Source organism: Sus scrofa, chromosome 7, assembly GCF_000003025.6.
Source record: "Sus scrofa isolate TJ Tabasco breed Duroc chromosome 7, Sscrofa11.1, whole genome shotgun sequence".
Classification (NCBI taxonomy): domain Eukaryota; kingdom Metazoa; phylum Chordata; class Mammalia; order Artiodactyla; family Suidae; genus Sus; species Sus scrofa.
Window position 1 is genome coordinate 63,256,731 of NC_010449.5, and position 17,402 is coordinate 63,274,132.

The window sequence follows — 17,402 nt, forward strand, 5'->3', positions numbered from 1 at the left end:
ATTGTTTTAAGTTGTTGGTCTCTTAATTGCAAGTGCATCTCCAGTGTCCTGCATTTGTACCCTCCTCTTCTCATGATTTCTGGTTTTGGTAGCATATTTGCACGTTGGTGATTTCTTACCTTTTCTGTATATATGCCTTTACTGGTGAGCCTTGTCATTTGTGGTATTTTTGTTTCTAGTTGTGGCCTTTTCTTTTCTGCCCAGAGAAGTTCCTTTAGTATTTGTTGTAAAGCTGGTTTAGTGTTGCTGAATTCACTTAGCTTTTACCTATCTGTAAAGCTTTTTATTTCTCCTTCAAATCTGAATGAGAGCCTTTCTGGATAAAGTAATCTTGGTTGGAGGTTTTTTCCTCTCATCACTTTAAGTATATTATGCCACTTCCTTCTGGCCTACAGAGTTTCTGCTGAAAAATCAGCCAATAAACCTATCGGGGTTCCCTTGTTTGTTATTTGTTTCTTTTCCCTAGCTGCTTTCAGTATTTTCTCTTTGTCTTTAATTTTGGTCAGTTTGATTAATATGTGTCTTGAGGTATTCCTCCTTGTTTTTTTTTAATATAGTACTCATCATGTTTCCTAGTTTTGAGTAAGTGGTTCCCTTCTCATGTTAGGGAAGTTTTCAGCTGTTATTTCTTTGAATATTTTTTCTGTTCCTTTCTTTCTCTCTTTTCCTTATGGCACCCCTATAATACAGACGTTGGTGCGTTTAACATTGTCCCAGAGTTCCCTTAGACTCTTTTCAGTTCTTTTCAATCTTTTTTCTCTTTTCTGTTCTGCATCAGTGATTTCCACTAGTCTGTCCTCTACCTTGCTTATTCGTTCTTCTGCCTCTTGGATTCTGCTGTTGGTTGCTTCTAATGAATTTTTTATTTCAGTTGTTATATTTTTCATCTCTGCTTGCTAAAGTTTTAAATCTTGTATTTCTTTGCTTAATGTTTGCTGTAACTTATGAATCTTTGCCTCCAGTTTATTCCCAATGCCTTGCATCATCTTCAGCACCATCACTCTAAAGTCTTTTTCCTGGAGGCTGATAGTCTCCAGATCACTTAGCTGTTTTTCTGTTTTTTTTTTTTTTTTTTTCTTGCTCCCTTATCTGCATTACGGTTCTCTGTCTTTTCATTATCATAGGTTTTTGGTGTGGTCTCCTTTTTGCAGACAATAGAGTTGTAGCCTCTCTTACTTCTCAAAAAATAGTTAACTCTTTTTTGTTTTTGTTTGTCTTTTTAGGGTCACAGCCACAACTTATGGAGGTTCCCAGCCTTGGGGGTGAATCAGAGCTGTAGCTACTGGCCTGCACCACAGCCACGGCAATGCCAGATCCAGCCGTGTCTGAGACCTACACCACAGCTCATGGCAATGCTCGGTCCTTAACCCCCTGAGGGAGTCCAGGGATCAAACCTGCATCCTCGTGGATACCAGTCAGATTCATTTCTGCTGAGCCACGATGGGAGCTCCAATAGTTAACTCTTAATTACCCTTTATTCATTGATAATAATGTGGTGTGAAGTAAACAATTTTTCTTTTTCTTCTTTTTTTAAAAATCTGTTAGGGCTGCATCTGTGGCATATGGAGATTCCCAGGCTAGTGTTCGAATCAGAGCTGTAGCCGGCAATCAACCTCCACCACACCAGAGCAACGTGGGATCCGAGCTGAATCGCCAACCCATACCACAGCTCATGGCAATGCAGGATCCTTAATCCACTGAGCGAGGCCAGGGATAGAACCTGCATCCTCATGGATACTACTCAGATTCATTTCTGCTGAGCCATAATGGGAACTGCGAAACAATTTTTCAAAAGAAGAATGACCATCCAGAAGTCCATAAAGTATGGATAGACTCTGTCTGATTAAATCCATAAAGCCCAGTGACTGCTCATTTATCTTATGTTTCAGTCAGTTTAAGTAAGAACTCAGCCACTCAAAAAACTGGTGCAGAGGATTAGGGATGACAAACAGGGCCGTTAACACTGGCTCAGCTGTTCCTCCATTCAAAACCCAGCATTTTAGCCCCTTCCAGAAACCAAGCAGAGCCTGAGGCCCAAGCACAGGAGACACAAGCGCAAGAGGGATCTAAAGCCAGGAGGTGGAGTGACATTTCTCACTGACCTAACTCTGTCCTTGAGGACCCAAGAGTCAAGCACAGCATTCAAGGCCAGAAGTTTTAGAGTCAAGCAGACTTTGTTCTTATCACAACTATACCACTTACAAGCTGTTTGACTAGTAGGAAACCTGCTTAACTTTCTTGAGTCTCTGTATCTTTTCTATGAAATGGAAGGAGGAAAATCTATTTCATGTAGAAGTTGAATGGGATATAGCTGTAAAGCATTAAGCACAGTGAGTGCTGGTTTTGTTTCTAAAGTTTCTCACAGTAATCTCAATTCCGGTAGAAGACCAAGCTGTTATAATCCTATTCCTTTGGAGCCTAATTGGGTGAATTGTAAGTCTGCTAAATAAGACTGTAATTTGTAACCTACAAATACCCTGGTCCAAGGCTTTGCTCTTTAGTAGGGGTGAGACAATTGTTGAGTTGCATTTAACTGTGATACCACTAGGGGGCACTGCAAGAAATTAATTTGGAACCTACTGGAAAACTGATGGCCATAAGGAGTTAATACCTTTCCAAAAGTGGCTTATATTTTGGGAGTAGCCTACTTAGTGCACAACACCTTTGGTTTCAAACATATGAATTAGTTGTAGCAGAATTCCACAACAGGGTGTGAATTCCTAAGGCACTGGGTCACACACTTAGGTAAGGTTCCATCTGTGAAGGACATCTCTGAATTCTGAAGCTTTCTGCTCCAGCTGTGGTCATACACAGCCCTGCAGCTAGGTCACGCTATAAAACCAGGCCACTTATAACAGTGTACTAACTCATTTCCATAAGCACTTGTGGAGAGAGCTGACATAAAAAACATCTCTTTTCTGGCAGTAATCTTTTGGAATTAATTTGCTCACCTTTTGTGCCAACAGTTTTTCATGCTGGGTAAACAGCTAACACATGGTTGAGCTAGAATTCTAACCCAAGGAGTGTGGCTCCAGAGCCACATCATATTGCTTTGACTGACAGATAGGATTGAATTAATACTAAATGCCAGAGGGTGGTGATAAAGAACAGGAGTGGCCATTGTCAAGTAATTTATAACCTGCATTAAATATGGTAATCATGCAAACAATACATACTCTATTCAGTTAAAAATATACACGTCATTTAGATTGTTAATATGGATACTGAGTCATGTCTGTGTATATGGGCAACATATGTACATGTGTATGTACATGTATTCATATATACATAAATAAGTATATACATTTCTTATTTGAATATTAGTGCATTCAGTGTAGCATTATCTTAGTTTTACTATGTATTAATAAGCACATACTGTTATATAAAGGACGACATCTTGGTCAAATATTGCAAGCAGGTACAATCTCAGGATTTTTGTCTACCATCTCAGAGAAGGCTTCCTGGAGAAAATTGAGGTCTTAATTGATTTGGGGACAATGGCACTAGTCTATCAACATTTAACCCTCCTAAGGGGTGTTTAGCTTGGTTCTTTGAACAAAATACACTGAATAAATGAGTGAATAAATGAATGATGACTTCATGGATGGGAAGAACAGAAATCAGAGACAGAGGGGTTAAGAAAAAGGGGATTGGTGAGAGGATGGAAGTGACTAGACTGGAGCAAGGAATTTTTTCAGCAGGACTTATTTAGGAGAGACCTGGGAGCTGTCTGGCAAAGGACTTTTTGACTCCACAGTCAGGTCCTTTTTTTCCTGGTTTTCAGTTTCAGTCCAAGAAACAAAGTTGCTTTGGTGACTTTTTTTTTTTTTAAGTCTTCTTCTTTGTGGTTATCCTCCACAATGGTGAAGCCCTTTACATGATTCTTACTTCCTGGTGGAAATATGTCCATCTTTATAAGCAAGGTGATCTGCTGTCACTGAAAACTGCTCTACTTTTTGCATAATCAGATCTAAATCAGCCTCTTCCCTTATAGATTAATGGAGCGGTTAACACCATACTATTCTATGTTATTTACCATGTTAGTTGATTCTCAAATATCTTTTTTTGTTTTTTCTTGCCTTAGCATTTTCCATCAGGGTTCTGGTTCTCATATCACGCTAATGCCTTCCCTGGGCTGAGCTGTGCAACATGTTTAGTGCTTCGAATGCCCTGCCAACTTTCCAGGGAATGGAGCCACGGATCTACCTCCTAAATGATACTGACAGCTAAACTAATTTTTTTGTATCTTAGAAAATCAAAGTTGTAGTTTATTTTAGACACATCAACAAAGTTTAATTGTGGTGGTAAAATCATACTGAAAGTTCAGTTTAAAATATGTGTTCAGGAAAACTTTAAAGAATTCCTCCATACAGCATGTAATGAAAGTAGCATGGTTTGGGGTAACAGATATAGCCAAGGACCATATGCAGAAACTCAATTCAATTAATTCTCTATAATGAAAAATAATAACTGTATTATTTGTGCCTGAAGACATGATATGAGTTGAAGCAGGGAAAACTTGTGTTAGCTCTATTTGTTAGAAACTTAGCTGAAACTTTCCTGATGTTGCACTTCCTTGAAGTTCAGTTGCTGCCTTTAAAAGAAGAATCTTTGTCACTTGCTCTTTTTAAGCGGTTTTTCCTCTCCTTTGAAGGATATCTAGTTTTCCCTCTCTCCTTAGCCTAAATGAAAATGGCCCCAAGATGCATGCAATTTTGAGAACTTCAGATTGCAGATTCTACATAATTCAAATAACAGAGCCGTGGAACTCCACTCTTTCATTTGGAGTCTGTGAACCGCTGAGACTTGTGGAGTGTAAGTGATGTCAGAATTTTGCCCTAAAGTGTAGTGTCAAGGCCAGAATTCTTCCCTGGGATATAGGACCCATGCGCTCATAACCCAGGGCTGAGTGCCACCCTCATTGTTTTAATTACAGAGCTATGGAGTGTGGCTCAGAAACTTGGATTTGACTACAGCAGAAGAAAGAAGATATTGTACGCCTTCAATCAGCTTTGTATTAGGAGATCCTTAAAGGGAAAATTATGTGAAAGAAAGAAGGAGGAAGAAAACAAACTAGTAAGAGCCCTATTTCAATATAATTTGGAGAAAATGACTGATTTGGTTTGGTCGTGTTGCCAGAAGAGATGACTCAAGGCTTCCAAACAAGAAATGGAAATCAGGAGGATGCCTGAAGCCTGAAAGAAGAACAAATTGTGAAGATATGATTGACTGTAAGGCTTCAAAATCAACTGTACCAAAGATGAGCTTGGATCATTGCCCAGAACAGAACTGAATGGTGATGTTCATTTAGGTCCTGACTGTTGAAACAAAATAAAATGTAGTAATTGTGCTCTGTTAGGTACACAGACATCTTAATGCTTTCCAATTTCCCCAACTGGAGATCTGGTGTCACTTTCCCTGTCGCTCCTATTTCATGCTTCACTGGTGAGAATTATTACCGCTCTGGACTCTTACTGAATGCCAGGTTTTTGGCAAAGAAGTAGGATCCAGGTGAACACATCCGTCTCGTGCTGTATGGGAGCATGCTGCAGGTGGCTTTGAAAAGGGCTTTTCAGCTTGGAAATCATTTCTTTAATTGGCCTTTTCAGGCTCAGATGATGTGCACCTCCATCCTGGCGTTCAGTGTGATGGTTGCTGGACCTAGGTTATGAATCTCAGCAGTTTGGGCCCCACAGCCCTTCATCTCCAACAACCAGGGGAAGCCTTGGTCTCCACAGGCAGCAGATTTGTGCAGTGATCTCTTCCGCTCTTAGGTTGGGAAGATAATTCTTTTACGGTTTCTTCATATCGTCTCTCAGTAATCTGTCAGGTGAGCTTTAGGATAACCTTTCTGATAGACAACAGGGTATGACTCCCTCTAAAGGTCACTTGTGAAGCAGCTACACTGTTTCCCTTTCTCCCTGGGAGCCACAAAGAAGAAGATTCCATGTTGTTGCTCCTGAGGCCAAAACCCAGCTTACCAGCCCAGCAACTTCAGAAATTTCCTAGCCTGCCTGTAGGAGCGGTCCAGCTCTCTAGCACAGATGTCTTCCAAACAAACATTTTCTGCAAACTAGTTAGAAAAATAACAGCAAAACCAACAAGGAGGTGACTCAGAGGGGAAAAAAGGAGAGGCAGACAGGATACGTGATTTTTCCATTCCTTTTTGGTTTTTCTACCTGGGTCAGATTTTGAGAATGTTAAGCCCTCTCCTGTCCACCCACTATTTATCGCAAAGTCTTCAGATTTCAGTAGCTGACTCAAAGCAGGTAACTTTTTTTCCAGCCATTCAAATGGACTAAAGATGTTGTCAGATCCAGGAGTTCCTGTCGTGGCGCAGTGGTTAACGAATCCGACTAGGAACCATGAGGTTGCGGGCTCGGTCCCTGCCCTCGCTCAGTGGGTTAACGATCCGGCGTTGCTGTGAGCTGTGGTGTAGGTTGCAGACGCGGCTCGGATCCCGCGTTGCTGTGGCTCCGGCGTAGGCCGGTGGCTACAGCTCTGACTGGACCCCTAGCCTGGGAACCTCCATATGCCGCGGGAGCGGCCCAAAGAAATAGCAAAAGACAAAAAAAAAAAAAAAAAAAAAAAAAAAAGATGTTGTCAGATCCAAGATGTTTCATTAAGGATCTGTCTGGTCTTTGGGGGCGGCGGGGGGGGGGGGGGGTCTAAACTTTGGGCCTTAAACAAGGTAACCTAAAATTGGTCCCTATGAAGGAGAGACAGCAGGATGCTTCTTCCAGGGTTTGTAAATGAACCACCGAGTGGATCTCAAAGGAAATTCCACATTTCCTTGCTTCGTACAATCAACATCTTTACTGGTTGGTCTATGACTTTGGAGCCACCCAATATGTTGAATAGCTTTACACTTTAAAAATAGGGGAGAGGGGAAATGAGGGGTAAAATTATTTTGTGGGGTTTGGCATAAATCTGTATTTCAAATAAGCTATGTGTGAGCCGTGTCTTTGAGAAGAACACGTGCATTGCAGTTTTGATCTTCATTTTATAGATGTTCATAAGTAAAACAAGGCCTGTTTTGATTATACAATTAAAAACAAATGTCATCCAATATTGTCATACTCTTTGTCTACTTATATTCCTGAATAACAACTCTCATGAGTATGTGAACCATTGGGATCTAATGGTTTTGGAAACCTGGGACCCCATCTTCATTCGTGCCTATGAACTTCTCCACTTTCCATCTGTGGGGTGGGGGCTCTCTCATAAGTAATTATCCTAATGGGGTAGAGTTTAAATGTGTGATAGGCTCCTGGATGTGCTTAGGCTGTGGGATGGAAATCCTGTGAAATCAGATTGTTATGATCATTATATAACTACAGATGTGATAAATTCATTTGAGTAATAAAAAAAAATGAAAAAAAAATAACTAAATAAAAGGAAGGAGAGATCTCCAGAAAAAAAAAAAAAGAAATAATCTAAAAATATTTTTAATGGTTTTCACAGCCTCCTTCTAAGTGCTTTGCTTAAGATTTAACAACTATCTTCATTAGGATTATGCTTTAAGAATTACAGCTTAAGACTTTTTCAGAAATGGGGCTGTTAAAAACTATTTGCATCAGAATGCTTTTAGCTGTAGGTTAACAGAAAACAAAATTGAAAGCACCTCAAGTAGGAAAGATTTACTTTTAATTTTACATAACCAGAAACCTGGAGGTAGGATGCCAGGATTGGCTCACTGGGCAGCTCAATAATGTCATCAAGGTCTAGGTCTTTTCCATTGTTTGCTGGCCATTCTCAGCTCGTGGGCAATGCTGTCCCACTTGACTGCAGGACACTGGGATCTCGTGCAATGAGGACATCTAGCAAGAGAGGGGCTTTTCTTCCCATGCGCCTCTTTTCCTTTGGCTAGAAATCCAAGTCTTGCAACATATATCCCTCCTTCCTTTGTCCAGTGGGCTAGGTCTGAGCCCTGTGTGCATGCTTAATCCACTCACAGCCAGGGAATGGGACCACTGTGATTGGTTTCAAGAACTTTGCCTTACCCACTGGACTGCAAAGGGCTCTCTTCCCTGAGCACAGGGGATGTTGAATACCTGCACCCCAAGGAAGGGAGGGGCAGGTATCTATTGGATCAGTAGTCAAAGGTGCTCCCCACTGATTTTTTGGATAACATCAATTTTTAATATTTAGTATTAATATTTCCTTATTTTAGCATATTACTGAACAATGCATTTTCTTTTTCCCATACTGATAGAATTATCCTGGTGTATCTCTTAAGGGCAAAAATGTATCCTATGAAGGAAAAAAGTCTATCCTAGGACCTACATTTTTTTTCTCATTTTGATCCAACTAGGAAATATTTAACAAAGAGCCCAAAAGTTTTCACGAAAATGATCTTGTTGATCTCAGCCTAGATCTATCAGTTATGCAGATAGTTTTTCACATCACTTTAAAACAGAATTGAATGGGAGTGGAATAGAAACCTGATTAATTGCTTCTTCTGCTTCCTCCTAAAATAGGAAATAATAAGACATTTTTTGGCAACAGAACTTGACTCTTAGAGTTCCTATTGTGGCTCAGTGGTAATGAACCTGACTAGTATTCATAAGGGTACAGGTTCGATCCCTGGCCTCTCTCAGTGGGTCGGGGATCCAACGTTGCCCTTAGCTATGGTGTAGGTTGCAGATGTGGCTCAGATCCTGCGTTGCTGTGGCGGTGGTGTAGGCTGTCAGCTGTAGCTCCAATTCGACCCCTAGCTTGGGAACTTCCATATGCCATGGGTATGGCCCTAAAAAGCAAAAGAAAAAAAAAAAAAAAAGAAAGAAAGAAAAGAAAAAAAAAAAACTTGACTCTTCAAAAGTGTTTGTAAAAATAGTTTTATTTCAAGGAAAACTGTAATACCTTAATACCTCAGCTCAGGTATTAAGCTCAGTGGTCAAGGACAGGGACTGTGAGGAAGTGAGTCACCATCCCCTATTTGGTAGCAATATGCTGCTATGTGCTACTAGGCTTCCCCTGCAAAATGAAGAAAATCATTCCTGCCTCAAAGGGTTGTTGTGAGAATTGAATGAGATTAAAATATGCCTACATACATTTATTCTTAGCAGAGTGGCTAGTGCATATTAAGAATTCAACACATTTTGACTATTTTTACTTGTAACAATATCAACAAAAGCCTGTACACATCCAAGTTAACATTGTCCTAAACAGGATAAACTCAAACTCACAGCTTTTAGAAGTAACAACTTTAAAAGATAAATATGAGGTCTTCTGCCCAGTTCTACTACAGTCTTATGGGAGGTATTGCGTTGATTCTTGTGTCTCTTCCAAAGAGCTCTCCAGTTGGCTCAGTAGGGGTCAAAACTTAAAGCCACAGTGGTGATTTTACTCTTTTCCATAGATATTAGCATCTCACTTTTCATTCATACAAGGAGTAGACAGAATATGTCAATCTGCTTGTAGAGAGTAAGCAGGACAAAGCAGGTTGATAAGGGCATCAAAATCTCTTCCCTGCTTCCTGTCCTGGTAAGTGACATGCTCTGTATTTCAAGCTAAAATTACATGAAGGCAGAAAAAATGGGCAGAACGAATAGTACATGTGGGTATAAATATTATTTCTTTAGTCCCCCTGTCCCCCAAAAGTATCTTATTCATAAACATTACAATTTCCTTCTTGTTTTTTAGAATGTGTGTATCAGACTTTACATTAGGCAAATTCCCAGTAATTATCTAATCAAGTCAGAAAAGTAGGTCATCAGCTGAGGCTTTGCACATATTCTCTTGTTCACATGTTTGGTGTGACTCTTCAGATTGGTCCAAGTGCCACTCTTACCTGACCAAAGGTGCTCCGTGGGAGAGGGCGTGGCACAGAGGTACTATGGCCATCACTTGGGCTGAGAGAACAACTTCTGGATCCAGGACTTTGGGTTGTAAGTAAATAGAGGACTTTAGTATAAGTGTTACTGAGTATCTCAAAGAATTAAAAGCAAAGGGAAATGTTAACTTCAAGAAGGGTCAAGGCTTAAAGAGATCCTGACAGCAGGATCACACTCAGGGTACCAGCACTTCTCTTCTCCCTCTTGATTCTGTGTTTCCCTGAATGATGGCTGCCTTCTTTCTTTCTTTTCTTTTCTTTTTTTTTGTCTTTTCTTGGGCCGCTCCCGCGGCATATGGAGGTTTCCAGGCTAGGGGTCGAATCAGAGCTGTAGCCTCCAGCCTACGCCAGAGCCGCAGCAACGCAGGATCCAAGCCGCGTCTGTGACCTACTCACAGCTCACAGCAACGCCAGATCCTTAACCCACTCAGCAAGGCCAGGGATCGAACCCACAACCTCATGGTTCCTAGTCAGATTCGCTAACCACTGAGCCACAACGGGAACTCCTGCCTTTCTTATCACTGCAGACTGACTTTCTCTGAATGACAGAAAATATGACTGTTGTTGATATTCTACTTTATATCTTAGAGTTTCAACCACCTAGAGCAAGCTGGACCTTTTCAGTTCCAATTCCAAAATCTTGGAGAAAAACTGCAAGGTCTAGCTTGGATCGGATTAACTGGGGCAAAGACACAGAATACCATTTGGATCCATTTGGTGAGATGCCCAATTCACCCCTGCCTCCAAGACGTATATTATTGTACTAATATGTTGGTTCCAGTGATTTAAAAAAAAAATTAGACGGGGCAATTCTCAACAGAAGAGATTCCAGCCTGACTATTCCGTAGAGGCCGCCGTTGAATGAATACACTGTAAAAATAATGCAAGGAAGTAGGTAGTTCTAACTTCCCATTTGTTACCAAATGCTGTCTGTAGTCCTTGAGAATTTCTCTTTAAAGCTGTTCTTTCACCATTAGAGAGTTCGGGATGGTGGGAGCCAGAGTGGGAGGGGGACTGATTGCACATTAAAGGAGCAGAGCAGAGAGAGGAGAGAAAGAGGGCACATCCAGGAAGCATCGCCAACATGAACCAGAGGGCTCTGGACCTCCCAGATCTTTCAGATTAAATCCTTATGGTTCTCCCAGCTGCCTCTCTTCCCTCCTGCCTTACACCTCTTTTTTAATATTTTCTCTCATCATTTTAAAAATGAAGACCGTCTGTGTTTGTTATAAGACTTCTGTCCTCCTCCAGAGAAGCAGTCCTTCACTTTAGGCAAAAGTTTGAAGCAATGCAGCATCTTGAGGAAAGTGCTTGTCTGTGTCCTCTTATTCCTTTTCTTAGAATAACCAAATCCGAGAGTTGGAGTAAACCAACCTTGAGGACCATCAAGTCCTTCCATTGCTGTGTCCATCCATCTCTGGTGTCCATGATGCATGGTCACTCACCCAGACTGCTTGATCGCGTACCAAGGGGAACTCTCCACTTTTCAAGAGAGCCCATTCTATCTTTAGATAGTTCTGACTATTAGAAGTACTTCCTTATATTAAGCTCCTACTAAGATAAAAATGTGTCTTTCCTTTTTCTTCCACCTGTACAGTCCTAGTTCTACGACCTGGAAACAAACAAAAATCTAATCTCTTTCCTACATGCTTCATTTAAAAAAAATCCATCATGTTCATCATATTTTTCCCTAAGATCTTTCTTCTTCAGGCTGAGCAATTATTTGTCCTATATCTGTTCTCCATTTTATGGGATTTCAAGGACCTCTATTAACTGAGACACTCTGTTCTAAAAGCTTTACTTACTCAAATGTTCTTCTTCATTTTCCCCTCTATAACCAGAGTCTTCCAGATGTGAAAAAATTAGCACGAAAGGAACAGAACTAAGTATGTCTTTCATTATAAATATAAGAACTTCTATTCAGGAAAATAACATACTATCTTTTAGGAAAAACAAATCTATGCTTAGTTGCTTTCATGCTGGAAATCATACAATAATTAATTTATAATAAATTTAGGAGTTCCCATTGTGGCTCAGTGGGAACAGATCCAACTAGTGTCCATTAAGGTGTGGGTTTGATCCCTGGTCTCACTCAGTGGGTTAAGGATCTGGCATTTCCATGAGCTGTGATGTAGGTCACTGATGTGGCTCAGATCCCACATTGCTGTGGCTGTGGCATAGGTTGCAGCTGTAACTCCAATTTGACCCCTAGCCTGGGAACTTCCATATGTCACAGATGTGGCCCTAAAAAGAAAAAAAATTAATTTATAATAAATTTATGATAAAAAGTATTTAATTTTTACAAGTGAACTTCAGGAATCAATAGCTGGCATTAGAATGGAAAGGAGGTAGGGGAAATTCATGTATTCCCATAGTTCTTCAAATCATAGGTCTGCTTTACTTCCTATTAACAAATGCTAGCACTATCCATTAAGTCAGAAATAATGGACAGAGTAAGCCCAGATCAGGGGATCATTTGATTCCTCTCCCTCTCTTCATGAAATCCTTAAGCTTTTTTTTTTTTTTTTTTGCTCTTTAGGGCCTCAGCTGCAGCATGTGGAAGTTCTCAGGCTAGGGATTGAATTGGAGCTATAGCTGCTAGCCTACACCACCGCCACAACAAAACACCAGATCTGAGCTGAGTCTGTGACCTATATCACAGCTAATGGCAATGCCAGATCCTTAAGCCACTGAGTGAGGCCAGGGGTCGAAATTGTGTCTTCATGGATTCTAGTCCATGAATTCTAGCTTGGTTTCTTCTGTGCCACAATGGGAACTCCCGAAATCCACAAGCTTAACAAATATTTGTGTCCTGGTTATATGCATGTGCATGCGCACGCACACACACACACACACACACACACACACACACACACACACACGACTCTGGGTTAAGCACTATAATGCATACCCAGCCCTCAAAGAGCTAGCAGTTTAGAAGCTGTACAACAAGTCTTTTGCTCTCTTCACTGAAGGGTAGTGTGTAAACCACTGAATTCAGAAAGAGCAGGAGGTCACCATATTTGATTGGGTAGCACAGCAAGTTAGTCTAAATAATCTTTTAGTTTTCTTGTTCCAGAAGCACAGCTAGAAGCAGAAGCCAGCTTCAGTGAGCTGGAGTGAAGCTTGAGGGGCCAGTCAGCCTTCTCTAGGATATTAAATGGATATCCTAAACTAAGGACATGTTGAATCCTGCCTTTGTCTGTAACCACTTATGGGCTCATCAGGAAAACTGATTATTAGAAAATAATGCAGAATGTTATTTTCTGTTGAAGAGAGGTTTAAATGAGGGTTTTGGGTTTAAATGACGGTATTGCTATACATATAGAAAGATTCCAGGGCAGAAATATTTAAAATTTGAATCTTAAAATCTAATGAGACATAAATGGTGACTTTTTATAAAACTTATCATAAACACATGGCACTCGTTCTGTTTTTTTCCTAAAAATTCCTGATATGTGACCACGTGTCCCTCAATATTGACAATAATAGCTGTCCCATGCCCTGTGAGGTTGTATATCAGCAAGGGAGCTTGAAATTTCGTCTGTCAACATATGTTCCTATAATTAGCTCTCCTTAACCTTCTTCCTTCTCCATCAAGGAAGTTATAAAAATTATGACTAATTCAGCGAGTTCCCATTGTGGCTCAAAGGAAACGAATCTGACTAGGATCCCTGAGGACGCAGGTTCTATCCCTGGCTTGGCTCAGTGGGTTAGGGATCCAACGTTGCCGTGAGCTGTGGTGTCGGTCAGAGACATGGCTCGGATCTGACATTGCTGTGGCTGTGGCATAGGCTGGCAGCTGCAGCTCAGATTCGACCCCTAGCCTGGGAACGTCTATGTGCCTCAGGGCAACCCTAAAAAGATTTTTAAAAATTATGACTAATACAGGACAGGGCTGGGAGCCCTAGTTCCACAGTCATAGGGTTTGTTAATTCCACCATGTTAATAAAGCTAAAATTGAGAATTTCACCACCCATTAGCCTCAGCACTTTCAAATCTAGTGGGCTCAGGTGTAGCCCTAGCCTCACTTGGTCACCACAGGGAGGATATGCAAGACGGTAGACTACTTGAGGCTACCAACCACACAACTGAGAAAATCAGTCCAGAATTTTTTAGATTAAGGAGGGGTTGACTTTATCTTTAAGGTACGACTTGTGATTTTGTTTAGCAACTTACTTAAGGGGTTCAGTCTCAGTATCACTTATTCTTCTTCTGAGTCTCATAGTGCTATTAATGTAGAATTCATAATCTCTCCACTTTAAAACAAAGGAAGACTTTGTGATAGATGTGCTACATTGAATAATTGGGAATACCTTAAGATTAGTTGCTTTGTCCATAAACAAAGGCAGAATTACCTGTTTTCCTAATTCCCTTACTGATTTAAAATCTTTTTATTTCCCTAATAGGTTGTTTGGTTTTTACAAGGGAATTCTACCACCCATCTTGGCTGAAACACCAAAAAGAGCAGTGAAGGTAAATGCCATGTGCCTTCCCACTGAGTGAACAGTGACTGTAGTATGAGCTTCAGTATCAACACATCCCACAGCAATATGGGACATAGATGGGAATTAAATATAGAACACTAATTCTTTTTTTTTTTTTTTTTTTGTCTTTTTAGGACCACACCCATGGCATATGGAAGTTCCCAGGCTGGGGGTCTAATTGGAGTTGCAGCGGTCAGCCTACACCACAGCCAGATCTGAGCCGCATCTGTGAACTCTGCTGCAGCTTGCAGCAATGCCAGGTCATTAACCTGATGAGTGAAGCCAGGGATCAAACCTGCATCCTCATGGATGGTAGTTGGGTTCTTAACCTGCTGGGTCACAGTGGGAACTCTCTAACATTTTAATGCAGAAATTAAAACATAATTTGTATTATAGTTAGACTTGGTCTCTCAAATATTGGCGTATTGGTTTGTGAATTTTTTTTTCCAGAAAAAAGCATTTCCTTCTAATGGGGAAATTACACAGAAAGCACAGCAATGGGGTTCCCTGGTGGCCCAACTGTTAAAGATCCAGCATTGTCACTGCTGTGGCTCAGGTTGCTGCTGTGGTGCGGGTTTGATCTCTGGCTTGGAAAAGTCTGCATGCCGTGGACGCAGCCAAAACAAACAAGCAAACAAGCAAACAAACAAACAAACAGCACAGTGGTGAATGAAATTAATGTAATCAAACCACAGCAGCCACAAAAGAGCTTGGGCTTTTTCTCAAGGCAATTCATTAAATTGCTTTTGGAGCAATAATTATTAAAGTAAGAGAGAAGGAAAGGAGGGGAGAGAAGTGAGGTAGAAAAACCTTTCTCCCTAAATCATGCTCATTTTATGAACAGAGCATATGGTTCTCTTTGTGTATGATTCTCAAAGAACACATTTCTTTGGTGTGCTAACTTCATTTCCCCCTGGTCTCCTCTGTTAAAATTCTCTATTCTGGTTTTTACGGAATAATTACTTCCACTACGCTGACTTCCATTCTTGAACCACATAACTCTGGAGGTTTAGATACTACATGCTGGTTCAGAGAGATCTAGTGGAACCTCCTGGGGAGAAAGAACTAAATGTGATCATGCTTTCAGAAGCCTGATCATGGTGACTCTAATTGGCATTGCCCCCCTCTCCCACACCACTGACATCACCAAATACGGCTTTGTCTTCTCATAGTAAGGATAACATATACTTAGACTGAAAGGCTTCCTTTGCAGCTGCTGGCATAAGGCTTTTTTTTTTTTCCACACACATTACTCAATTTGCATTCCCAGTATTCCTGAAAAGTAAGAAAAAGCCGCTTGTATACTTTTTATCAGTAAATTAAGAGGATGACTGGGTTAAAAATTATGATTAAAAAACCTAACATATATACACAGACACCGAACTTTTACATTGTGTCAAAATGGAAATTTAATGGGATTTGATTCAGCTCTAGAATTCAGGAAACAAATCTTTAAAACATGCTTTCTCTATAAATTCATCCTCTTCATTGCCACAGTTTTTGTGACTTTATATTATTACTTCAATACAACTTTCATTATAAAGATCTGAATCGCAGTGGAGAATCTGGAAAAAGTTCACCAAAGTACACAAGAGAGCTGAATTGAATTATGAAATGGCTTCACTTGATAAAAGATTGCCCAAGTAAACAAACAGAGCAGGGTTCCTGTTCAAAAGGAAAGTCACTTTGTCTCCATGGAATAATATATTCATTTGTTCAGAGTTTTACATATATAAATAAAGTAAACTATAATCAGGGTTTTTCCTGGAATATTTTTCCTTAATACTATACATTGGAGACAATTTGAACTTTAAGAGGATTAAGGTTTATCAATGTTGAACAGTCTTTTATGGAAGAAAAAAAAAAGTTGAGCTGTACAAAATTGAGTTAGTCTCTACTTAGAAAAAGCAATGCTCCCTGCCAGAACAATGGTTAACAGATGAACTTTTGGGCAACTGGATATGGTGTATGAGTCCCAGACATCTTGTTTCAAGTAGATTTTACCTTAAAATTATTGAGACATATGGTAAGTATGTTGGCTTTTTAAGTATAACTTCAAGTTAAGCGTATCTTTGCCAGATGGATAGCACTAGTTTTTCGACACAATTTATGAAAACATTCTTTTTTTATAGATATTTATCTTAGGATTTGTGAGGAAAGTGATCATCTGATTGCAACCATTTCATACATCGTAAACTGCTTCACTATATGTCATCAAAGTTTACTGTGAAAAAATATTCAGAGACCATGGATATACACATATACATGCATATATATGTAAATATGCATATATCTTTGTGGTCTCTGAATATCGTATATATGATATCACTCATATATATGTATATATGGAGAGAGACATTGTATGGAAACATTTTTTTCTGTACTTTTTTCTTTGAAATGAGATTCATCATTAAAATAATAAAACTCATTGATGCAAAAAAGCAAACAAACAAACGTCCCCTTTCACAAATGAAGACAGAATTTTTATCGCAGTTAGTAAAAGGAAATGAAATACTTCAAAAGAGACCAGCTGATTGCTTAGAGATGGCAGGCGCCACATACCAGGTTCCAGGGTCTAGTCCTGAGCTTCACAGGTCCAGAAACACCATTTTTCTGTGGTCAGGCTCTCAAGGACAGTTTAATGCTAACCACACTCAAGAGAGGTTATAAATTGCTGTTTGTTCACCACCATATCCTTATGTTTATCACAGTGTCTACACATAGTACATGTTCAATGGATATTAGATGAATAAATGAAACATATATAAAGAGAAACAGAAACAAAATTTATGACTCTATAACAGGATACATTCCTGTCCTGTTCCCCCAAATTCCCACATCTACTATTCAGAGTTTTCGAAAGGCCATGACTCCTGTTTCCAGCCAAGATGAAGTCACAGGGACCAGATTTACTCTCCTGCCTCAAACAGTGAAAACAGAAAATGAACAAAATATACAACACCACAATTTTCAAGACACTAGACATGAGACAAGGAAGGAGATTCATACCTGAGAGATGAGAAGCAAATGAGATGAGCCCTCTAGACTGCCACAGCTCACTGCCTTGAGAAAGTTTCCAG

General features: G+C 40.0%; 1 protein-coding gene across 7 annotated transcripts in view; it reads left to right on the top strand.

Annotated features, from left to right (window-relative positions):
• Positions 1–17,402, top strand: part of SLC25A21 (solute carrier family 25 member 21) — a 518,509-nt gene that overhangs the window by 448,605 nt on the left and 52,502 nt on the right. For all 7 annotated transcript variants that reach the window (XM_021099142.1, XM_021099143.1, XM_021099141.1 and 4 more), the window contains one exon: positions 14,245–14,311. In XM_021099142.1, coding sequence (XP_020954801.1) covers positions 14,245–14,311 — 67 coding nt within the window. The remainder of the gene's footprint in view (positions 1–14,244; positions 14,312–17,402) is intronic.